Genomic DNA, 23,427 nt, shown 5'->3' with positions numbered 1-23,427 from the left:
AGATCCAGACAGGACAGGACATAATAAACACATCTATTTATATTTGTTTGTACACATATAAACACATTTCATATATCTTGTCTTTTTACTATGCACGTATTTACTGCGATGGATTCATTAAATAAAGCTATAACAAACTCAAACATGAATAGCCTGGCAGGCAGTTTGTCTGTGCCCTTTTCTCCATGTTGTCCTTGCATACAGTCCCCACCATGGTTTGCTCTGCTGCATGGAGATGCTTCAGTCGCTCGGAGAAAGGAGTGAAATGTTTGGTTTCTCCACTGACACAGAGGGAAGAAACAACTGCTGGCTCAAGTCAGCAGGAGCAATTACTAAATTACTTACCATCACTAAAGATTACAACAATGTGACACTGCATACGTTTCACAAACAAAAGCCACACCACTGGGAAGCTTAACGTTTTATTTATTAAACATAAGGAACAGGTAAAGAATCGCAAAACCCAGGGAGCTGAGACTCAGAGTGCAGGGTGGGGGTGCTGTCTTATTGTAGGGAGTCTTTAGGCTGAGTTGAATCCCCCCATGGTTCTTGCCGTTAATCCAAAAACAACTGAACTGCAACATAATGTACAGATAACAGTCAACAGAATCACAAAGCCTGCAAACACAATCTCAATCCATAAGTCTTATATTTGTTTACTCTTTAAAGTCTCCAATAGGTGCTCTAAATCCACATCAGTAGTGACGTATCACGAAAATAGCTCTTTCTTTTTATTGTGTAACTTACGTTAGCTCGTACTCCAAAATGGATAATGATATTCTCATTTTAACTCCCCCACCTCCTCCACTCTACAAACTCTGCCCCAGTGATGTATTTAACTATTATCTCCCACCCACCCCTTGCAAAATCACGTTTAGAAGCCTTTTCTAAGATTCAACAACGGTGGATGAAACGACATTAAGAGCAGGGATTTTACCATCACCAGGCTGTTTATGATATAATGTTAACATCATGGGTTCCTAACTTCACTCAGTACCCTAGCCTGATCAGTTATCTGTTAATGTTCCCTAAATCTACTAATTTAGTCGGGGATAATCCACTGACATACTTTAATATACATGTTCGTTTGATTCAGATGTGCTTATTATATACAATCTGATTCTTTAATAGTTTTACCCTTTTAAAGTGAATCACAGCCAGTCTATTCTGCTGCAGCTCGGTATAGCAATATTATCGCAAATCACGATTTCTTAACTAGAAGTTATCATGCTAATTATTTTTAGATATCGTCCAGGCCTACTTGGCAGTACTTAGATGGTCAGGCTAAATTTCAACTAGAAACAAAAAACAATTTCAACACTGTAAATCTGTAGTTCTCGGGTAAACAAAACTTACAGACTAAAACTTACCAAGGCAGTTGTTTCCAGGATTTATTTTGCTGGCTTGGCACTTTAAATGTTTGTGATGTTTGGGTAGTGGCGCAGTATCTTCTAAAATGCTGACAATTAGCAGGCAGTTTTCTTTTTTGGGAGAGAGCTTTTCAGCTTGTTTGCAAGACTGCGTACAGTTTTTCTCACAGTAAGCACTGAGCAGAGGCAAAACCAACAATGCTTGGTTCATCTTGTGCCACTGTCGAAAAATAAAATGCAGTTATCCTCATTGGAAAAAAGAAAGGCACAGTCTGTGTCATCATCCACTGTGTCTGTTCTCTTCCAGGCCTTCCTGAGTTTCATTCAACAGAGCATCCCTGACTAATGTCACGTATGGACTGTTGGTGTACTTGAGGCTCAAAACGTCCCGTGAGTTTTCAGAATGGTTAGAAATGGCAAAAAGATATTTGCAGGGTAGAAATGTAGACTTGAAGGAGACACACTCACAAACTGGAACTCCCTGCTGCTCCCATTCAATCTAAAGGCATCCTTTCCATAGGTCACACACTTTCTGCTCCATACGAAGAGACAGCCTCTATAGCTTTAAGACTGTGCTTAATAAAACCTCTGGGGCGGTTCCTCAAGAACTTTTGGATAAGTCTGCTGTATGCTATGTACTCTAGGCTATAGGAATAGTTTAATTTTACATAAGATAGGAGCTGTTCTGACACAAATTCCACACACAATTTTTTCAGCCAGTAAGGAAACTGTACCAGAACTTACGAGCTTCAGATTAAAACTCTTCAATGAGTTGTGAAAAGAAAAAAGGAGGGAAAAACAAAAAGATAACACATCTTAAAAACTGAAAATACATTCTGTGTAATCTGTATATAGATGGCAGAATAAAGGAATACTTACATCATATTAAATGTACGTTCATGGTGCAATGACACTTAATATATGAATGCAACTGCAATTTTAAATTCAAACTCACTTGTCTCGTGAGTAATACGTTTCTGAACTTCTTTTACATTCACATGGACTTAAACTACTCACTTCTCTAAATATGAAGATAAAACACTTTGGATGAACACCAGAAAGGACCATCACCTAGCTAACACTGTGATACCAGTCCTACAGACGATCCCCACCAACTTAATAACACTCAAATTCTAAATGTGCGTTTTGTGTAGTATTTTGACAGATCACTTCGTCAACAGGCCAAATATTACAGAAAGAGGACACTTAAAGGGTTCCCTCTGCCACGACACTACTGCTGGTGAAATGAGAAAAGCAAAAATATAAGAATGAATAAATGAAAAAAAAGAAAAGAAATGCAGACTATTAGCTGAAAGAACAGGCAGAGAACATTACTACATCACATTCCAGCTGTTTGGCTAAGATGAGGGAGAATATGGTGCTTCAACCAAGTACAGATGAGGTGGAAACACTCACTCTACATAACCCTCTATATAAGAAAAGAAACCACTTTATTTAGTTACAAACCTTGTACACCCATATATTAGACGTTTAAACTCTAAGACACTCCAGATATTTGGATCCTGAACTGATAAAGCCACTATAAGCCGCACTGACGTGAAACACCAGGTGTACAGTAATGTCGGGTATTTACATCAAAAATACAAAAAGACCAACGCAGCCTACAGCACGAAATATCAGGCAGGAGAAACAAGTAATTTGATCCTGTAAACGTACCAAACCGGTTCCCAGTATCGCAGCATGATAAACTAGTATAAACCCTGACACCACATCAACTTCAGGACATGAAACCTTAACCTGTATTGTTTCTGACCGAGTCGAGTCGCATTCAGCTAAATGCTAATCTCTTCATCTTCGTGCGCGTTGACCTGCCCAAAGCCACGCCTCCAGGACAACGCCTTACGGTGTATGCCACAGAGTTACATACCTAGATGCCACGTTGTCAGTTGTTCTCTATCTGTGGCGATACGTCTGCGCGTACGCCATGTTGGAGCGGTCAAAATCCGCTTGTGAAGAAATTCACTTGTACTGAGAGATTAAATCTGCCACAACCTTCTTATTACTATTTGTTTTGTTATAATGTTCAGACATAGATTAATCTGGGTTGCACGGACTGCTTTCGGTAGCTTTTATTTCTTTAATAACTTATCATGATTGGCCGTCCACCCAGAAGGATAAGCAGTGTAGATGGTGTGTGTGTGTGTGTGTGCCGTCCGGACCAGCAGAGAAGTATTCAGTCTGAATCTGACGTTAAAACCGAGTTTAGCGCGAGCTTCGGTAGAAACTTTAAATCACACATCAGCAAATACATCAATGTGTGAATCACTTCTAATCTTAATAAACATAAAAATAAAATAAACCCCCGAAACACAGTAAGAAGGACGAAACTAAAGTTGACCTCCTATATAACAACTACAATAAGTTAAGATCCCCTAAATGACATAAGCTTAATATAACACCGGAGGAAAACGATCACATGACCAGGTGCTGTGCCTCACCAACCACTCGGCCATATATCTACACATATACATCACACAAACAATTCGCATCACACAAACATGTGGATCGCTGCGTTCCTTCCGTTATATAATCCTATCTATCTTTATCCTACCTATAATCCCACTTTCTGAGTGCAATATTCTTGAAATAGTATAATTCTGGACAGTAACTTTTTTAAACTGCCGCTCTGTAATGGTACTGAATGCTGTCCCGCAGCGGTGTTAACCGCCCCAAAATGGCGGCGCCGTTGACGTGACTGGCTGGACCCAACACGGCATCTAGGTATTTATATCTATGGCCAGAGCATATATACAAAATCTCTGGCGGCAGTTCTCCTCTCCACAGGTTCTGTGTATGTGCTCGCTATCGGGGTCGATCCGCTAGCATTACATTATAGAGTCACATCAGTGGCAGCAAAAACGCTGACATACATTAAAAAATAGGATTCGTGACTGGACGAAAATCTGAGCAGGAATAAAAAGCACCACCAGCTCTTTTCCCTCCAGTGCTGCACCAGACCGCCCCATAAGCCATATTCTTACAGCTCGCTTAAATAAGCCCCGCTTCCACAACAACAGCTACAGAGTCTCACATTATTAGCCTGTTATTTCACACAGTCCCAGGCCCTACGACGGCGTTTTAGGGCCGCTGTTAATAACAATAAAATAGTAGACTTCGAGAATAAAGTCGTAATATTTCGAGAAAAAAATCGCAATATTTCTAGAAAAAAGTCGTAATATTTCGAGGATAAACTGGGATAACTGTAGGGGGGCTGCCATAAGGCGCCGGGGTCTCGGTTGCTGTACTGACGCGCTGTTCTTTGTCTCTTTGTGGATCGACCATTTTGATTATCGTTCTCATTGTCTGTGAAACTTCATGCCCTCTTCGAATGGCACGGAGATGTAGCCACCGATAGCCGTGTAGACGACCCTGCCTGCGATTCTCCTTCAACAAAACAGACAGACAGTTTCCCCCGAGACTGGTTCTTTATTCTGAATAAACTGTTTCCTGCTCAGCTGTTTCTTACACTGATAACAGGCTGGTGCTGATGTGCAGGAGAGACAGGGAGACTGAGTATTTCTTTATGGGTGAAATCGACATAAGAGTGTACCTCCACCTCCTCACCGCCCTCATTTTAACTCAAGGCGGTGCTGCCTTCCCTTTGCAAAGCCTTTGGCCACAATATTGCGACCTTTCCTGGTATTAACGCCACTTTGTCGTAATTCTACGACGTTATTCTCGAAATACCGTACGACATTTTTTCCCTCGAAATATTACGACTTTTTTCTAGAAGAACTACGACTTTTTCTCGACATATTATGACGTTATTCTTGAAATACCGTACGACTTTTTTTCTCGAAATATTACGACTTGTATCTCGAAATATTACGACTTTTATCTCGAAATATCACAACTTCTCGAAATATTACGACTTTTCTTCTCGTAGCACTACGACTTTTTCTCGACTTTGACTTATCTATCGTACGCTTTTTTTCGACATTACGACTTATCTTGAAATACCGTACGACTTTTTTTCTCGAAATATTACGACTTGTATCTCGAAATATTACGACTTTTATCTCGAAATATTACGACTTTTCTTCTCGTAGCACTACGATTTCTTTCGAAATATTACGACGTTATTCTTGAAATACCGTACGACTTTTTTTCTCGAAACATTACGACTTTTTTTCCTCGAAATATTACTTTTCTTCTCGAAATGTTGTGACTTTTATCTCGAAATATTACGACTTTACTCCCGAAGTCTACTTTTTATTAACGGTGTCCCTAAAACGCCGTCGTACCCGGGCAGATCACGAAACCCTGGAACCCTTTGTTTGAACGCAGGCGCATCCACCTATCCCCCACTACTGCGTCACGACCGAAAGTGAAAGTATTCCTGCTTTCTTAAATCGGGATCTGGGAATTCTGGGAATAACCACGACAGATCTGTGCGAGATTTGGGGTTATACTTTATAGAACCGTGTCTGAGACCTACATAAGAAACTTAGGATCAAGACTGGAGAGGCTGCGGTCACTGATCTGAGCACAAATCACGGGTAAATGGGATTAATGGACGGTATGCACGCACTTTCCAGTGTTGTACGGTTAAAGCAGATCTGTAGAAGGCCTCAGTAGTCAGCTAGATCTTACTTACAGGGCGATCGCCTTTACTGCATTAATGTTTTAATGGGTCAGTATTCACTGTGTGGCTCCTTTTGGTTTTGCAGAAATGCTGATGTTTTTGATCATCGTGTTGCTCTGGCCTCAGCTCACTCAGGGCTCAGGTAAGAGAGAATTTCTGCTAGCCCACGAATGGGCCTCCATTTTTGTGTCCCTCTGATATTACATTTGTGTTAAGTAAAGGTAAACATGGGTGAAGTGAAGCTGATGAAATAGACAAGGAGTGTAGATATAAGCAGATATAAGCAGGTATATTTAATAAAGTGGACAGTCAGTGTACAAATATCTATATATGTATGTGTGTGTGTGTGTGTGTGTGTGTGTGTGTGGTTGGGTGGGTGGAGTGGCTGGGGAAAGCAGATTTTTTTGTTTGGGAAAATGTAAAGTTAGACTTTTGGGGTAAGAACACCCCCTACTCTCCTAATCACGGGGCAAAAGACGCCAGTCTGATCTGAACAAGGATCATTTACACTAAATAATTCAGTGTTGTTGCTTTATTGAAGTCACTATTGTTGTTATTTGACTGTAATAATTTGTTTTGTTGTCATAGTTTATTACAATGAAGTGGAGACATTTAGACATGTACATTGGTATACATCTCAATTTCATTTTAAAATATAATATTTTAGTGTTATTTGTAATCTGTAGAACATCTGTAGAATGTAGATGACAGACTGATGGGAGATTCACCAGGTGTGCTTCTTTAAAGATGTTCTTTTTTGGGCTACAGAAACAGAGCTGTCTGCTGTTTCAGTTTATGACCTCTTACTGTGTACAGGTTTATTCATCATCACTTAGCTTTACAGCATTACAGGGCTTTTTCTCCTATAATGAACTGGTTCTTTCTCCTTCTACATCCTTTTCTCTCTTTATCTCTTTTTCAGATTCTCTCCCTGTAAAAGTTGCTAACACTGCGGTCATAGGGAGGCTTGGTTCCTCTGTGGTTCTTCCCTGTTGGCTCAATCCTTCATTGGACGTTAGAACCATGGAAATTCGTTGGTACCGTCCACACAAGTTCAACATCCCTGTCTTGTTCTACCGTGAGCAGAAGATCATGACGGACCCCCAGGAGGAGAGCTACAGGAACCGGAGCTCTCTGGCCCTGCGTGAACCTCAGTCGGATGGGCTGAAAGGAGGAGACTTGTCCCTGAGGCTGGATAACCTGAACATAGATGATGAAGGGACTTTTCACTGCTACGTGAGTGGGGACAAAGGATATGGCTCTGCTGATGTGACTCTCAGTATAACTGGTGAGTAGAAATGAACCTCAGTGTCTCTGTCCTGCATCGTGACTGAAAATGGTTATTAAATGGTATAACTCGAAATGCTATTTTATCATTTGCTTGTTCACATAATGTTAATCTCTCTCTCTCTCTCTGTCTCTTTCTCTGTCTCTCAGCTCAAGGCTCTTCTCCTGTCCTTTTGGTGCAGCCCAAGGATGACTTGATGAATGTTAGCTGTAGCTCCTGCGGGTGGCACCCACAACCCCGTGTTGAGTGGAAGTCTAACAGGACTACTTCCTTTCGTCCTGTAGCTCTCGTCTACAGTCAAGGGGAAAATAAACTGACCTGTGTCCAGAGCTGGGCCCTCCTCTCCCCTTCTGACTTTCACCAGGTCTCTTGCTCTCTCTTTATTTCTGAAGGAGATGAGAGGGAAAGCACTGTGGCCATTCAGACCATTTCTCGCTTAATGGGTAAGCAGTTATTCTCGGAAAAATGTAATTAATTCAACATGTTCTGTATTTTTAGTGCTTAATGATGTAGTTCAAGTCTAAGAGAAGACCCCAATGGAAACTGGTGTTGATCTATTTTCATGTCAGGTTCACTTTCTTACAAATCACTTTTTCACCAAAGCTCATTGTAAGGGTAGTAACAAAAGCCTTTCTCTTGATAATGAAATTATCTGCACATTTTACATTTAGATGCAGTTTACCTGTTCAAGCCTTTATACATCATCAGTAAATGAATTTAAACGTGTGTAACTGACGGCATCTTGCACACCAAACGTGACTTTTCAAACAGCAAACATTATTTTATTCAACCTCTGTTTCAACATGCCAGTGTGAACACACTGAAGATGACTGATCTGCAACTAGAGCTTTCAATAAATGTCAAAAGGATTAGTATGTCTTCTGCTTTGTCACAGTTGGTGTTTGTAAGCAGCAGAAACACGGCTCCAAACTGTGTTAAAGCATAAGTACCAACTACCCGTTATCCTTTCGCTTTTCAACAATAGAAAGAAGGCTGTCCAGTGTCACGCTTTCCCCATTTTGTGAGTAGTGCTCAACCAATATAGGATTGTTAAAGCCAAACTGGTTTATTTGCAACTACCTCCTGTTGGTCAATAATAGTGGCACGCTGATTTATCAGTCTGTCTCTATTTGTGAGGATATCTTTTCCAACTGGAGACATTTTGCCCATTTGTTTATGCTGAAAAAGTAGTTTAGCAATTCTCCAGACTGAAAAAAGGAAAAGGTCAGTAATAAGTAATGTAGTCCTTGGAATTCCCACTTGGTGTGACATTGAAATGGTGTGGCTGTCACTCGCACCAACAAAGCATTAATTCCTTTATTATAGATTCGGAATAAGACTGTTTGTTTCATGGAAAATGAATTTAGCATTTAGTGCTTTCTTGTACCTCATCCTAGGTCGTCTTTACTTGCCTTGTGCTTTATCGTATCAAGCACTGCCTCTCAAAACTACTACTCGTATCAGCAGGCTGTGCTGTAGTCATGACACAATGTAGTCAACTGCATCCTGCACCCTCCCCGTCCTCACTTCTAGCCTTGGAGAGTCTAATGTCAGTTAAGTCTTTTGTATTGTGGGACTTCACTTACATGGGTGTCCATAAGACAGACTGCTGAAGGAAAGCCGTAGCTTTTAGCTTCCGAACATAAAATAGACAAAAGATCTTGGTTTTTTGAAGACAGTAGGATGTTTGTGTAGTGTGATTATTAACAATTTTAAATGCTGTATTATGTATTGTAGTGTATGATCTGTGTTTTGTAGTGTTTACTCTTTAGGTGTCAGTAGTATATAGCAAAAGCATAGTGTAATATGTCTTTAAACAGAACATGGAATCATTTTAGGATTTGTTTATTGATAGTCTTATGATTGTATTATAGATGAAATTGCTACTAGTTTTGGTTAGTTAACGGAATGCTCAAATTTACATGTACTCCTACCAGATGTGAGTTTATTTGTTAGATGTGCCAAAGATGCAACTGACAAAGAACAAACTGTTGGTGAAACCTTGGTGCACTCATTTTACAGTCAGATTTGATGATACACAACTTTGAGTCCTAATCTTCACTTATGAATTGCCTGGTTAACCTAAGTCGTGCAGCTGGGTTCTCTTTTGAGACTCTGGTATGTATGGCAAATTTTCGTAATGTTGGGGTCTCGGAGACGTCCTACATAATATTTCAGTCAACACTCGAGCTGAATTTGATGGCCTGCATTGGAAAGACTGCCAACGATTTGAAGTTTTCTCCTTTTGCAAGCTATCTTTCGAACAGCAGAGTGATTGCTTATTAAATGGCTTTAAAACCCTTTTAAGACCTACAGACTTCAGCGGTCTTTATTGTCATGGCTTCAGAGAGCTCATTTGATCTTGGGATGATGTGGCCACACACTTTAGTTGCTAAAATCGAGCTATATCACAGCTTTCTAATGCTAACATAAGGCAATGACCTCCCTCAGGTTGCTCTAATTTTCTAATTATTTGCACCTGTTTTGGTGCACATTGTTCTAATTTTAGGCATTTGGTGCAATAAATGTTCATTTTAAATAATAACTCACTCACAGAGTATGACATATTAAAATGTACTGATATAAGTGTACTCACACTCAAATTATGGCTCACTGAGCAAACAAATCTTGAATGAATGCGATTTCTGTTAAGAGGCAGAGGACGCTGTTTTGACGAAATTTGGGTTCCCTTCATCTGATATTTTAAGACTGATATCTTAAGGTGGAAGTGGTGAAAGAGCCCCTCCTTTTCACTTTGTTCAAAGTGTGGCATGTTCTAGTGCAAACAAAATCTGGGGACAGTAACATTCATGTCAATATTCCTGTGTACTATAATTCCCCTATGAAACTTTTTTCCAATAAAAAGTTTAAACAATTAGTGTGTTTAAAGCACTAGTTGGTGTACTAAATAAATGACAGTAATATTATCTTATAAAAGTGTTTTTAACACTGTTAAAATCTATTCCATCTGCCAGATTCTGCGGAAGATGGTGCTGCATCCTGGAAGGCCCTGTTTGCTGTGGCACTGTTAGTGGCATTGGCCATGATTGGCGTCAGTGTCTTCCTCTACAGAAAATATAAATCAGGTAAGATGTAATTTCAAAGGTTGTTTCAAAATTTGAACATTTAAAATTTATGCACCACATGGTGTAATTTTGTTCTATTTTTGAGATCGTTTATGTTAGTGTTTCTGTGTTGCAGGATACATGCGGGCTAAAGCAGGTAGGGGGCGACATCACCTGGACTTCTTTGGTTTGTGCTCAGCTTTTCAACCCCTGTGGAATTATTAACTAAACTTTTAATTTGCTTTATACTTTCAGATGAAGAGCAACTTACAGGTTTGATGTACTTTATTTATTACTGGTCCTTGGTACAGTTTAAGTTATTTAAACCAAGAAATAAAACTTAACTGAAGTTATTCAGAAAATGTGTCAAATGTGTATATGAAGGCCACTCTAATTTAGTCATTTACATCATTTAATTGATTTTTAGTTTGCAGTAACCCAAACATGGAGGACTTGAGAAAACATGCAGGTATGATTTTGTGTTTCCTTAATGTTTTTAGTAAATGTTGTTATAAATCTTTAGCAGGGAATTCCACCCATTTTTCAATATGTCTGCATAATTCAGTGGTTGAGATGTAAACAGTCATTCAGAGTGGTTTGGTGTGAAGTGGTTCATTGTAGAGACTCAGATGTCTTTACAATGGTGGTGATGGGAACCAGGGATCACAATGTCTACAACTCAAATGTAGCCATTTTATTTACTATCCAAAACCACCAGTGGACCTACATGTGTCTTCTGAGGTTTTATATGTAATGTTGATGATGGTAAAATAGTGAAAACCTGAAAATAATAAGTGCTTTGTGGACGTCTCCACCATGAATATATTGTAGAAAAATGTTTAATGCCAAAACCTTCTCAAAACTATCATGAAGCAATGTATCAGACATCAGACAGTGTATTCCTAACTATTTCATGTAATAACTTTCTGTAAGGGAACTTTTAGTGGTGGACGTCTGGTTCCTATCACCACCACAGTGAACAATTCTGACTTGCTAAGTTTCTTTAGAATGGAGTATCACAATATGGCTTTGTATCTTAACTGTTTAATTGTGCAAAAATGTTGAGAAAATGGTGGAGTTTCCCTTTAATTATTAAATTGTTTTTAATATTTTCATTATTTTCATCCCTACAGTGAGCATCACTTTAGATTCTACAAACATCTGCCCAGATCTAGTCATTATTCCTAATCGCAACATGGTAAGAGATCGTGCCAGTGCTGCAGACAACCACAAAGGACCTGGTTTTCCATACTATTTATCTGTATGTGGAATCAAGGGACTCAGCTCAGGTTGTGCATATTGGGAGGTGAAATTGACAGCAGCTCAAATAAAGCCCAAACAGTCGTGGCTCATTGGAGTTACTAAAGCTGCACATTACTTAAGTAATGATAAGAGTGATCTTACCCCTTCAAAAGGTTTTTGGTTTCTTTGCTCAGATGAACAAACTGGTCTCCATATCAATACAGAACCTGAAATTTCACTCCCAGTAAATTCAAGGCTTGAGGTTGTTGGAGTTTTACTACACTATGAGAAAGGCGAGCTTTCATTTTACAACGCTAAAGAGGGTGTACATCTCTTCACTATGAAAACCAAATTCCAGGGAGAGATTGTGCCTCTCTTTAACCCAGGAATAGGAGATGAAGCTCCACTTACTATCATTAACCTCCCTGAATCCAGCACACAGAGGAATGGGGCCAGTGAATCTGCAGAGAGTGCTAGTCCTCAAGCTAACGTCGCATAGGCCAAAATTAAATTTTGGGTATCCCTGTGAAAAAGAGGGTAGGCCACCAAGGTAGGTTTCAAACACATATTCCCACAATGTCATAACATCTACCTACAGCCTATTACTGACAGCACTGTAATCGTCTGGCCCAATCCATATGGTGCTACAAACAATAGCAAGACTGTGTACACATCAACAAGACTACATTTACATAAACCCAACACTGCAGCACCCTTCACTGGAAAGTTCGTGTCTGCTCACCACATGCATTTTTGCTCAGTGAAGATAACCGAGTACACATAAGATGACTAAGCAAGGAAACATATAACTCTGTTAACATTCAGTATTCAACTCTTGACAACTCAACTCTTCACAACCTCTCAAAATGATCTAGCAATGAAGCAATGCATTTGTGAATAGATTTTGGTGTACTGGATACCGTCAAACTTGCGTCTGGAGTGCCTGTAAATTTGGGTATAATAGTTTTATCAACCTGATAAAAATGCTTGATTTGTAGTTAACTAAACAAAACTATTACGAATATCATCTATAAGGATGAATAAAAATAGAAAATTAAAAATATACTATTTATTTGTGCACATGCCAGTCCAGTACAACATTGGAAGTACTTATTTAACAAGCACATTAATATAAACCAGGGGTCACCAACCCTGGTCTTCGAGATCTACCTTTCTGCGGAGTCTGGTTCCAACTCTAATCCATCACACCAGCTCCAGCTAATTAACCCGTTCAAAAGTCCTCAGTTGAACCAATGTGGATTACCATGGTCTTAAACCAGTACCAGACACTTACATATCTTGATCTAGATGTCATAAATGAAGCCCACACCTTGACTGTGAAAGAATATGTGAAACACTATGGCGAGGCTATATGTAAATAAGGTTGTGCATTAGTTTGTTTTGAGCCTCTAAGCCCCAATGTCATGCTTTAGAAACCAATGACATGCTTGTTTGTTGTTGGTTTTGTATCAGAATACTAACCAGTTGTTTTTATGTTTTTATATTTCTGTATTTCATCAACTAATTTTAGCATATTATCCAGAGCTCATTTGAGGTTAGCTATAAAGATTCAGACTCCAGGACAGTAAATTTACACGTTTAAGCCTCCCCTGCGGAAAATAGACCACTTTGCTCTTTTTAGCTGGTTTCTGAATGGTGAGTAAAAAGTGCAAGACGGAGAACAAACTGTCTAAATGTCATTTTAGAGCTCTAATTACATTTTGCAGCTAAGTAAATGTTGGAGACCTTATAAAGGGTAGATCACGGACATATTGTGTCTGATATTTGAACGCTCGGCACTAACATTATAGCAAACTGCTGGACTGTAGCTAATGTGACACTAAGCTAACATAAGCTAACATTAAATTTTGCATTAAAGTTTGCTTGAATTAAACTGAGATTTTCATGGAAATTGTGGAGTGGAATGACCCACTTGGTAAAGTGTTTCTCTCAGCATGTAAATGTGATTTTTGTTGAAAACTGAATTCATTCTTTTCTCTATTGCTGATATGTGTTTAATTATAATCCAGTTTTTGTATCAGGTTTTCATATTGAGTGGTTTGTAATCTGTAATCAGTAATTACACTACATTTATACTAAGCTATAACGCATTACTTTATATAGCTTTATATATCTGAACAGTCAGATTTAAGGTTTATTTCACTACAATTAGTTCAACAATTTAAAAACACTGTGTGATGAATTTTGTAAACATTTTGCTGCAGTTGTAATTTTTTTGTATATGCACTCATATTTGTGAACTTTGCTTACATTAGAATCTCTGACAGAATAAACTCACATTTGTTGAATATAGTGTGAAAAATAAAGTGTGAAATGTAGCCTTTGAATAAATACACTACACCAATAAATAATTGTGGAATAAACTGTTGAAGTGCTAAATGATCATTCATTGTGTCGTGATAGTATTTCTTCCAACACTACACATTCATGCAAATTATAAAACGAATGAATGTGTACAACTTCTTGTACTTCTTTGATTTGACTGCAGAGCAAAAGAGATTGAGATAGATGTTGAGATGTCATTCAGAGTGGTTTGGTGGGAAATGGTTCACTGTAGAGACTCAGATGTCTTTACAGTGGTGGTGATAGGAACCAGGGGTCACAATGTTTACAACACAAATATAGCCATTTTATTTACTATCCAAAACCACCAGTGAACCTACATGCGATGATGGTAAAATAGCGAAAAGATTTGATAAAACAAGTTTTCTTTGGGGACTATTTTGCCTCACTGCACTCATGTACACCGCCTCCATGAAGGAATTCATAAAAAATACATTTAAACCAAAAGCTTCTCAAAACTATCAGAAAACAGTGTCTTTTAGAGGAATTGAGCTCATCAGGTTCCTATCACCACCACTGTGAACAGCTCTGACTCACATCAAACCACTCTGAGTGACTTTGCTTATGTCTTAAGCACAAACTTCGAAAAATCTGTGGAATTTTCTCTTTGAAACGATTAGTTATGTAAGGGCTCCCCCTATTGGCATAAAACACATTTCCAGGCCACAAGTGCAGTTGCCAGGTCAAATACAATATCACCATATTCTGGTGATTTATGTAACAATGGGAAATAAAGGGTGTGACACAAACTAAAAATGCAAATAAAAGTGTGTTATTTCTTGCAGTGTGACATACATTAATCTCTGTGTTTCTCTAAACAGCTTTCTTCTAAAATCAGATAGATCTTTACAATGCCATTTAAGAAAACAAAACAAAATGTAGCACTTTTATATAAGTAGGTATTTACAGAATGTACAACTTCACACAATGGAAAGACACGATACCCACTTCTGCTAGCATGAGCTCACTGGTTTCTGCTATAGGATATCAATAAACACGCAGGAAGGCTGCAAAACAGACAAACATCCAACATGAAACAAAACTCAGGTTCAAATGTGCATGAACTTGAAGCTGAGAAGGGCTTTACAAAAATTAAAAAAACAGACTGGAGGCCAGTGGCTTTAGCTTATCTAAAATACTGTGAATGTTTATAAAACAGTTTGTAACTGGTTAGGGAGCTTGTGGTAAGCCAATCACAAGCCAAGTTGAATAGAAGTAAGTAGGAATGAAGTGAAATTCATAAATGAAAGGCTGGTCTCAGTATAAAAAGAATCAACACTGGGATAAGAAAAGGCTTAATCTAGGTACTTTACAAAAGGCCCCCCCCCAAAAAAAGGTCCTTGGCTAGGGTAATTTAACATTTTCCACTGAATGTTTACTGTTCTTTGCAGCAAATAAACAATCAAGACAGTCAATCAAGTGTGAATACAAAGGACGACATATAGCTTAGTTTCAGATATAAAACTTAAGTGGAGACTCCACTGAATTTTCAAACTTTCTGCCTAATTCAGTGGTTGAGATGTAAACAGTCATTCAGAGTACTTTGGTGTAAAATGGTTAATTGTAGAGACTTAGATGTCTTTACAGTGGTGGTGATAGGAACCAGGAGTCACAATGTCTACAACACAAATACAGCCATTTTATTTACTATCCAAAACCACCAGTGAACCTACATGTGTTCTGAGTTTTAGACGTAACGTTGATGATGGTATATAGTGGTCGATAGCTTTACAACGCCTTTGATGTGCATCTCCACCATGATTTAAACATCAAAACCTTCTCAAACTATCGTAAAACATTGTCTCAGACATTACACAGCGTATTCATAACCATTTCATGTAATAACTTCCTGAGGGGGCTTTTATAGGTGGATGTCTGGTTCCTATCACCACCACTGTGAACAATTCAGACTCCTGAAAAGTTTTGAATTTTGAGCGCAGAATTATAAGAATCGAAGAACAGTACATTTCAAACAAATGTCAGTGTCTGAATGCAGTTTGAGTCAGCTGACTGTGTGACTCTGATTGCTTTTAAAGGCAGATGTCTGGTTCCTATCACCACCACTGTGAACAATTCTGAGTTTCAGAGCATTTTACATCAAACTCTGAATGACTTTGTTTTGATCTTAACCATTTAATTATGCAAAGATTTTGAAATTCCCCTTTAAAACTTTTACCTCCCTTAATGGGTTTAATACTGTAGGTCTCAGTCTCAGTCCTGAGGACGCCATGGATTGTTCTTGTGTTTCTAATGCTTTAAAACAACCGACTCGGCTCATGAAATACCAAATGAGCTAAAACAGGTACAGCACCAGTCAAAGGTTTGCAGTTCTCATACACTTACACATTCAGATCTAAAGGCTTATGCATAAATGCTTTGAAATGTCTCTTTGTGAATTTATTTCCAAGTGTAATTTTGAATGTAAAACATATAGTACCAAACAAAAGGTTCTGTTTGCTATCAGTAGCAGAACCCTTTTTGCCGTTTTAATAAGGTTCTTTAAAGAACCGTATAGAACAGATTTGCCATCATACTGAAAACCTTAACAGTTCTTTACTGAAGAATCACAATCTTTACTGAAGAACCCCTTTTAAAGGATGTAAGTCTAACTAAAAAAAAATCTTAGATGGTGATTCTCCACTTGCGCTGCCATTTAGTCGAAGACTGGGCTTCATCAATATCTGGGAAACCCTACATGTCCTACATGAAGGTTACTTAAACTTCTTTAGGGAACCAATTGTGGTTCTTCACTGGCATTGATCAAATAACCCGTTTATGGCCCCTTATTTTTAAGGCTGCATTTTGTATCTGAACCAGTGTGGTATGTACACATGTGCATCTCAGGGGTTCTCCATCTGAGTTGTGGGGAGTTAACACATTTCTCTGCTTTTCCCTGATGTAGCACACCTGATCACATCGTTAACTAATTAATAAGCTCCTGGTGCGCTCGGGTCTGGTGTGGTAGAGCTGGGAAAACAAAAATGGGCTTTGAGACTTCGAGAATCTCTGGTGCAGAACTTAAAATAGAAGATGGTTTGGATTTAACACTACACAGGATTGTTTTTTCATAGTTTGATATCTTCACTGTTATTCTAAAAAATTAAACATGTTAAAAATAATAAAATAAATAAATTAAAAAAAAAAGCCTTCTATCAGTAAGTGTGTCCAAACATTTGACTGGAACTGTACCGGAGCATAAAAAGCTTGTCTTGCGTGATGTGATCTCCTAATGAGGAAGTCTGAGGGACAACCATGAGAAATTTTGGGTTAAATGTGGACTTATTAGGACCTAAATTAACTTTGTAAACCAATCCAACAACTAGTGAACAACTCTAGACATTAGAGGAGTCTGAGGGCAGGATTTAGAGGGGCGTACCAGAGACGATCTAGTGAGGGGAATTGCCACTCAATACTGGCTTCCAGATTTGTCAGACACTAGGGAACGCTCCCGAGAGAGTCCAAATGAATGGGTTCCTATGAAGCTTTCGTGCATAATTGTAATTTATAAAAGCTTATGTAAATTCATGATGTCAGCCAATCAGCTCTCAGTAGCAGTAAAGTTTCCTACTGTCCAAAACCTAGTTACGGTAGAAAGACGGAAAGATACAGGTACGTTTTTTTAACAAGACTACATCTTTATATTTTGCAAAATTAACAGAACGTCTTGCATAAATGTGTAAAAACGTTTAATTGTTTTGTGTTTAGCCGTTTAGCTTTATTCACTCCTATTCTTTTAGGATTCAGGTGCCCTCTAGTGTTTTGCATTCAATGTTTGATCTAATGGGGGAAACAATATGCTGACAGGCTCCTCTTAAACAGCCTCTGGCACAAACCTATGTTAGTTATGTAATCCAGCACCAAAAGTTTAACAAGCTATCCCCAGATGAGATCACATCTGAGACTAAGAAAAAGCAACACTGATTGCATACGTTCACCAGGAAATAAGACTGAAAACCACCAGCTGTAGAAACGTTTAACAAGCCAACACAGCAAAACGTGCTTAATTAACTTCCCAGCAGAACTCAGGGATGATGTGGTCCCACAAAACAAAACACTAATTTATACACCACCCCTCCCCACCCCCACCACCACTGATGAGCATAAAAATCTCAGGTCTTTATATATAAATTTATCACAATCAGTCCAACAGCAAGACTCCACTGGACAAATAATGTTGTTAGCATAGAAAAGGAAAAACAAACGTTCATAGAGAAATAGGTGGGTCATCTGAATCAAATCTGCATTGTTTGCTTCGGTTCGTCGAGCTGCATTGTTGGGTTTGGGGAAATCTCCCTCATCCACCCATCTCACACACACTCACACACACACTCACAAAAACTCACTCCAGTCTGCTTGAATATCAGTGATCAGAAATTAGAGGTATTCAGTTTAGAGGGCTGTGTGAAGTTGTCCGTAAAAGGGGAATTTCAGCAATTTTCGAAACTTCTGTATAATTAAATAGTTGAGATGTAATGACTGACAGCTCACTCAGAGTGGTTTAGTGTGAAATGCTTCATTCTAGAGAAACTTGCTGTGTCAAAATTTTTTACAGTGGTGGTGACAGGAACCAGACGTCTGAAAGGTTTAATATAGAAGGCCATTTTCGCCAGAAGAAAAAAAACAATCGTGTTTCGATTCTGTCAATATTTTCACTTCTCGAAATAATGACTTATTTTCCTAAAAAAATGACTTTTTTGAATAAGACATTACTTTGACACAGTAAGTCATTATTTCAAAATACTGAGCCACAATTTCAAGAAAATAAGTTGTTTTGACAAAGTAATTATTTTGAGGTGCTTTGTCAACATTTTGAGAAAATTAATTATTTCAAAATACTAATACATGAAAATTTCTCAAAAATTTCAGAAACAGTGAGGGAGGTGGGGGAAAACCTTATTTCTCTTGTAGCTGAAGGTATTTGGCTTTTACAGTTAAATACCTCTAAAACATCTCTCATTGAAATGTATTACATGAAATGTTTATGAATACGCTGCCTGATGGCATTAAATGTTTTTTTTTTAAATCCTCTCATGGTGAAGAGGTGCAGGGCATTTCACTGTGAGGCAAAACAGTCCCCAGAGAAAACTTATTTTATCAGATTATTCACTATTTTACAATCACCAATATTACATATAAACTCAAAAAACCTGTGTATGTTCACTGGTGGTTTTGGATAGTAAATAAAATGTCTATATTTGTGTTGTAGACCTCACGACCCCTGGTTCCTTTCAAGACAATGGTAAAGAAATATGAGTCTCTAGAATGAACCATTTCACATTAAACCGCTCTGAACAACTTTGTTTACATCTCAACCACTGAATTAGATAGAAATATTGTAAACACTGGTGCAATTCCCCTTCAACATGAACATTCTGTATAGAAGCATGTGTGTGTCTGTCTGTAGTTATCCGATGATCCTTACGCACTGTGTCTGTATTTGTGTGGGTGTAGTTAACGGATACACTGATAAACGGCTACCCTCAATGTACATGGATGCATAAGTGAGTGTGCAGTCTGTCACTTATTCGATCCAACATTCTAATAGTGAGAGTCTCCGTGTATGTATGTGTAAAGAGTCCTTCCCGCTGTAGTTAACAGACGGCTGCTCCGTTGCTCTCCCTCCGTCCCTGTTTCTTGAGTAGCTGAATGCGGTTGTGGCAGTAGAACTTAATGGCCCTCCAGTCACGCTGGTTGGTGACCAGCAGGGGGCAGTGCTGCAGGCATCGCTCACAGTCTGCCTTTGCAGGCACACGCAGCTCCACGATGTTGCGCTTCAGGTGCGTCTCCACGGCGACGCGTTCGGCTTCGGACCACGGCCGCTTTAACACCCCACGTTTGCCTGAAAGATGTCGGGTGTTAGTTAAAGGAGAGTATTGTGCAAAACATCTGCCTAGTGAAACTGTTCAGATGTAAACAAACTAAAACGGAGTGGTTTGATGTGAAATACTTCATTGTAGAGACACTTACTAACCAGATGTCCACCTCTAAAAGCTCCCTTACAGAAAGCTATTACATGCAACAGTTATGAATAAACAGCCTGATGCTTGAGAGTTTTAGTGTTCGCTCAAAGAATAGCCACCAAAAAAACTGTAGACATTGTTTCTTGTTTCATTGGACATTGGTTCTTATCACCACCACTGTAAAGAAATCTGAGTCTCTACAATGAACCATTTCACACCAAACCACTCTGAATGACTTTGTTTACATTTTAACCACTCAATCATGCAGAAATTTAGAAACAGTAAAAATTTCTCTTTAAAATTATAGTTTTCCTCCTTACCCTAAATATAGTTGAACAGCCAAGATGTGTTTGGGGTGTGAAGTTTGCTTCTTTATTTACAGCTCTGAAGCTGGTAATGTCGCTAAAATGGACAAAACAGCAACAGCTGTCTGGAATCCTGAATTTTGTGGCATACTTTAGTCCATGTTTATGGGTAACAGTAGGGGTGGGAATCTCTAGGCACCTCACGATTCGATTACGATTCAGAGGGCTGCGATGCGATTATAAAACGATTATCGATGCATCTTGATGCATCTTTTTTTTCTATACTGAATTTCTTTTTTCTCACTGTGTCAGGACTTAGTACTTTTAAAGCAAAGTATTTGTAATGATCCATAACGAATTTACTTCCAATATCTTTTATTAATAAAACAAATGGAAGTGATGTGGCAAGAGAACTAGAAGGCTCTCATTCACTGCTCTTGTTTGGAGCACATGAGACGCTGCTGCTACTCATCTGCGATAAAATGCGCAGTTACAGTGAAGTAAGATCCAGTGGCAATGGGTGTCCACGCAGCACGTTACAGCTGTCCTAACCATTGTCTTTAGTGATTTTATAATTTCGGTTTTGGTCTCGTTGTAGAGAGTGTGGGGGATCGCTGTGTCAGTAAAATATCTTCGAGACGAGGCGTATGCAATATAGCGCGAAAGCCCTGGTTCTCAACGACTGAGAACTGGCATGCAGACTGCAGGTCACAGAGCAACAAAGTCTCGCCTGGCTAGTAGCTAACGAAAAGGCAAAGAGAAAGATTTAAGATGAACATTTGGAGACGAAATTGACTTATTTGCATTTATAAGCAGCACAGTTGGTTTCCTGGAACGTTAAACCTGCAGTGAGAGACTGTCAAACACTAAAATGTTGCGAAGATGAAGTCAGCTTCTCTTTCGAATTTTCCCGTTCCACCTTAAATGATGCTGCGTTTACATTCTGGTGCCTCAGGCACAATTTAAGGTGTAATGGGAAAATTCGAACAAAAAGCTGACGAATGAGAAGCGATTTCAGCTTCATAAAACAGTCGAACGTTGAGAGACATTTTACAAGAAACTCTTCTACTTTTGAGGAAAAGTTTTCTGGAGATGGGAGGAAAGCGGCTAAAGCTAAAGCTTAAAGCAGAGCAAAGTAGCCAAGTCTGCGTTTTCTTTTATATTTTTAGCCTATACTAGGACATTAACACATACTGAGACATAAAATGTTGTGGCTCCCAAGGTGGTTTGATTTATGTTAAAGGACAAAATGTCTCTTCTTATCATTTGTGTTGTGACTCCTGACCTAACCTGGCTTTTAATGCAGAGGGAGCCGGTCGGATTTCTCGCTCATCCAGTCGTGCTTTTGTTATGTGCCGCCACAGACTGTCTGGGTGCTGCACTTCCCCACTTCCAAGTTGCGCCTTTTGCGTTCCGTCAACATTGTGTTATAAATTAAAATGTAGAAAATCTATTTTGACATTTGTGAATCGATTCTAGAATCGTTCACGTCCGCATCGCGATGTATCTAAGAATCGATTTTTCCCCTCCAACCCTAGGTAACAGTATGTCATACAATGTCAAAAAACCACACAAGCAAGTCTGTAAGGGACTGCTTAATCAACTCCACATGGTTTGAGGCAAGTGATGATTTAGACATGCAGTTAGCACCATGCTAATTGCGGGGGTATAATTTGCCTCATAGCTCAGTTGGAAAACTAAAGAAACAAACTTAAGTCTTAGTGTATATAGAAATGTGCACGTTTCCGCCAGATAAGGTCACTGCGCTGGTGTAAACTCAGCAATGTGGGTGAAGTCCAGTGTTACCTGACTTGATCTGTGAGCTCCTCCTCTTATGGCCACCTGATGGGGAGGGCGTAGTGGGCGAGAGCTGAGGGCTGAAGCTCTTCTTAGGTCGCGGCCCTCGGCCGTTCACTCCTGTCTTCTTCCCCCCATCCAACCTCTCCTTACCCTTCTCTCCATCTCCGTCTGACTCTTCTGAGAAAGAGTCCCCAGAGTTTCCTGACATTACTGAGAGAGACAGAAAGGGCAAAATAAATCAATGAAATAAATGCTATTTCCATTAGCATCTCTAGCGCCAAGCTAACTGGGGTTCATCCAAACAATTTATGGCAGCTGTAGCTAAAACACTGTCAACAGATGACTGCAAAGACATTCAGTGAACATTTGAGTAACGTTAAATCTGATCCTTTCAGTAAAAATTAAAACAAAGTTTGTGACTGAATTCTTCTGTAGGGGCCTAGTTGCCCTATTAGCTATTAGCAGGTCAGCCTACTATAATGTCCAATTTTGTTCATAAAATAAATAGTGCAACATTTGTAATACATAGCCTGTACTATTATTATCATGTTAAATATAGTGTTCTATTATTTTGTATGTAATACAGGTAGTTACAGTAGCAAACATTCTTGCTAGACCAAAGCCCTTTTTGTTATGTCTTTTTTTTTGTCACGTGTGAAAAATAAAAATATAATACTTTTTCCAGGTGAAGAGGAAATGAGATCACATGCAGCTTTTGTCTTCCTTTTTAAAACTTTCTAAAAGTCGATCTGGATATATGATGCAATTTCCAGTCAGGGAATAAGTGAACAATGCTCACTGGTTTTAACGGTGCATAGTGGGAACTTTCAGGGAACGATTTTGACAAAGACAAACCCTAGAAAATGGCTGATTCCTTCAGCAGTATCCCTAACTACTGAACAAGGGAGCTGTTTGAGACACCCAAAATAGGATCAGTAACCAGCAAGGTCTGAGCTTTAATAGTATAAATTAATGTAGGCTCACTATTTGGCAAGCAACAGGTCACTGTTTCTCTTTATATTTAAAACTGCTTATTAAATGTTTTATGAGGGGTTTACGACCCAATAACCACTAACAAAACTAATCTTCAACCCTTTATGATGGCAGTCTTACTGTGATACCTATTTTTTTACTGCTAAAATACAACTTAAAAACAAAAATAATAACGTAAAAAGTTATATACAGCACTAATATGTCTGTTGGGTGAGGGGATGGGGTCAGGGTAACCTTCTGATGAGTCAAATATCCTTGTGGGCAACTTTGGGTGGCCCTACACCACAGTAAATGTTCATAACAACGCTATCACTCTCAACAAAAAGAAACAGCACCATCTTGTGGATGAAGTCAGAAACACATATTGGTTATCTTTTAGTCTAAGGATGAGTTTTATGCATGTTAAAAACATCAATACTTACATTATAGATTGT

The 23,427-nt window shown here is 38.8% G+C and overlaps 1 protein-coding gene across 2 annotated transcripts; it reads left to right on the top strand.

Moving 5' to 3' along the window:
• Positions 1-5,631: 5,631 nt before the first annotated feature.
• On the top strand, positions 5,632-13,977 carry LOC118817107 (butyrophilin subfamily 1 member A1-like). Of its 2 annotated transcripts, none has more exons than XM_036583806.1 (9): positions 5,632-5,910; positions 6,062-6,118; positions 6,899-7,264; positions 7,414-7,707; positions 10,240-10,350; positions 10,466-10,486; positions 10,585-10,602; positions 10,757-10,798; positions 11,463-13,977. In XM_036583806.1, the coding sequence occupies exons 1-9, from the start codon at positions 5,895-5,897 to the stop codon at positions 12,068-12,070; spliced, it is 1,533 nt and encodes a 510-aa protein (XP_036439699.1). In that variant the 5' UTR covers positions 5,632-5,894; the 3' UTR covers positions 12,071-13,977. The 2 variants fall into 2 exon arrangements, with proteins under 2 accessions (XP_036439699.1, XP_036439700.1); XM_036583807.1 differs by having other exon boundaries at positions 5,640-5,890.
• The last annotated feature ends 9,450 nt before the right edge of the window (positions 13,978-23,427 follow it).

Source organism: Colossoma macropomum, unplaced genomic scaffold (genome assembly GCF_904425465.1).
Source record: "Colossoma macropomum unplaced genomic scaffold, Colossoma_macropomum, whole genome shotgun sequence".
In the NCBI taxonomy this organism is placed as follows: domain Eukaryota; kingdom Metazoa; phylum Chordata; class Actinopteri; order Characiformes; family Serrasalmidae; genus Colossoma; species Colossoma macropomum.
Note: the sequence above shows the minus strand (reverse complement) of the source record. Positions and strands in the feature narration are given on the sequence as shown.

Excerpts from the sequence above, each read along its gene's own strand:
- LOC118817107 (XM_036583806.1), top strand. Across the intron at positions 7,265-7,413 it reads TGTGACTCTCAGTATAACTG|CTCAAGGCTCTTCTCCTGTC; the intron begins GTGAGTAGAAAT and ends TCTGTCTCTCAG. Across the intron at positions 10,351-10,465 it reads CTACAGAAAATATAAATCAG|GATACATGCGGGCTAAAGCA; the intron begins GTAAGATGTAAT and ends TCTGTGTTGCAG.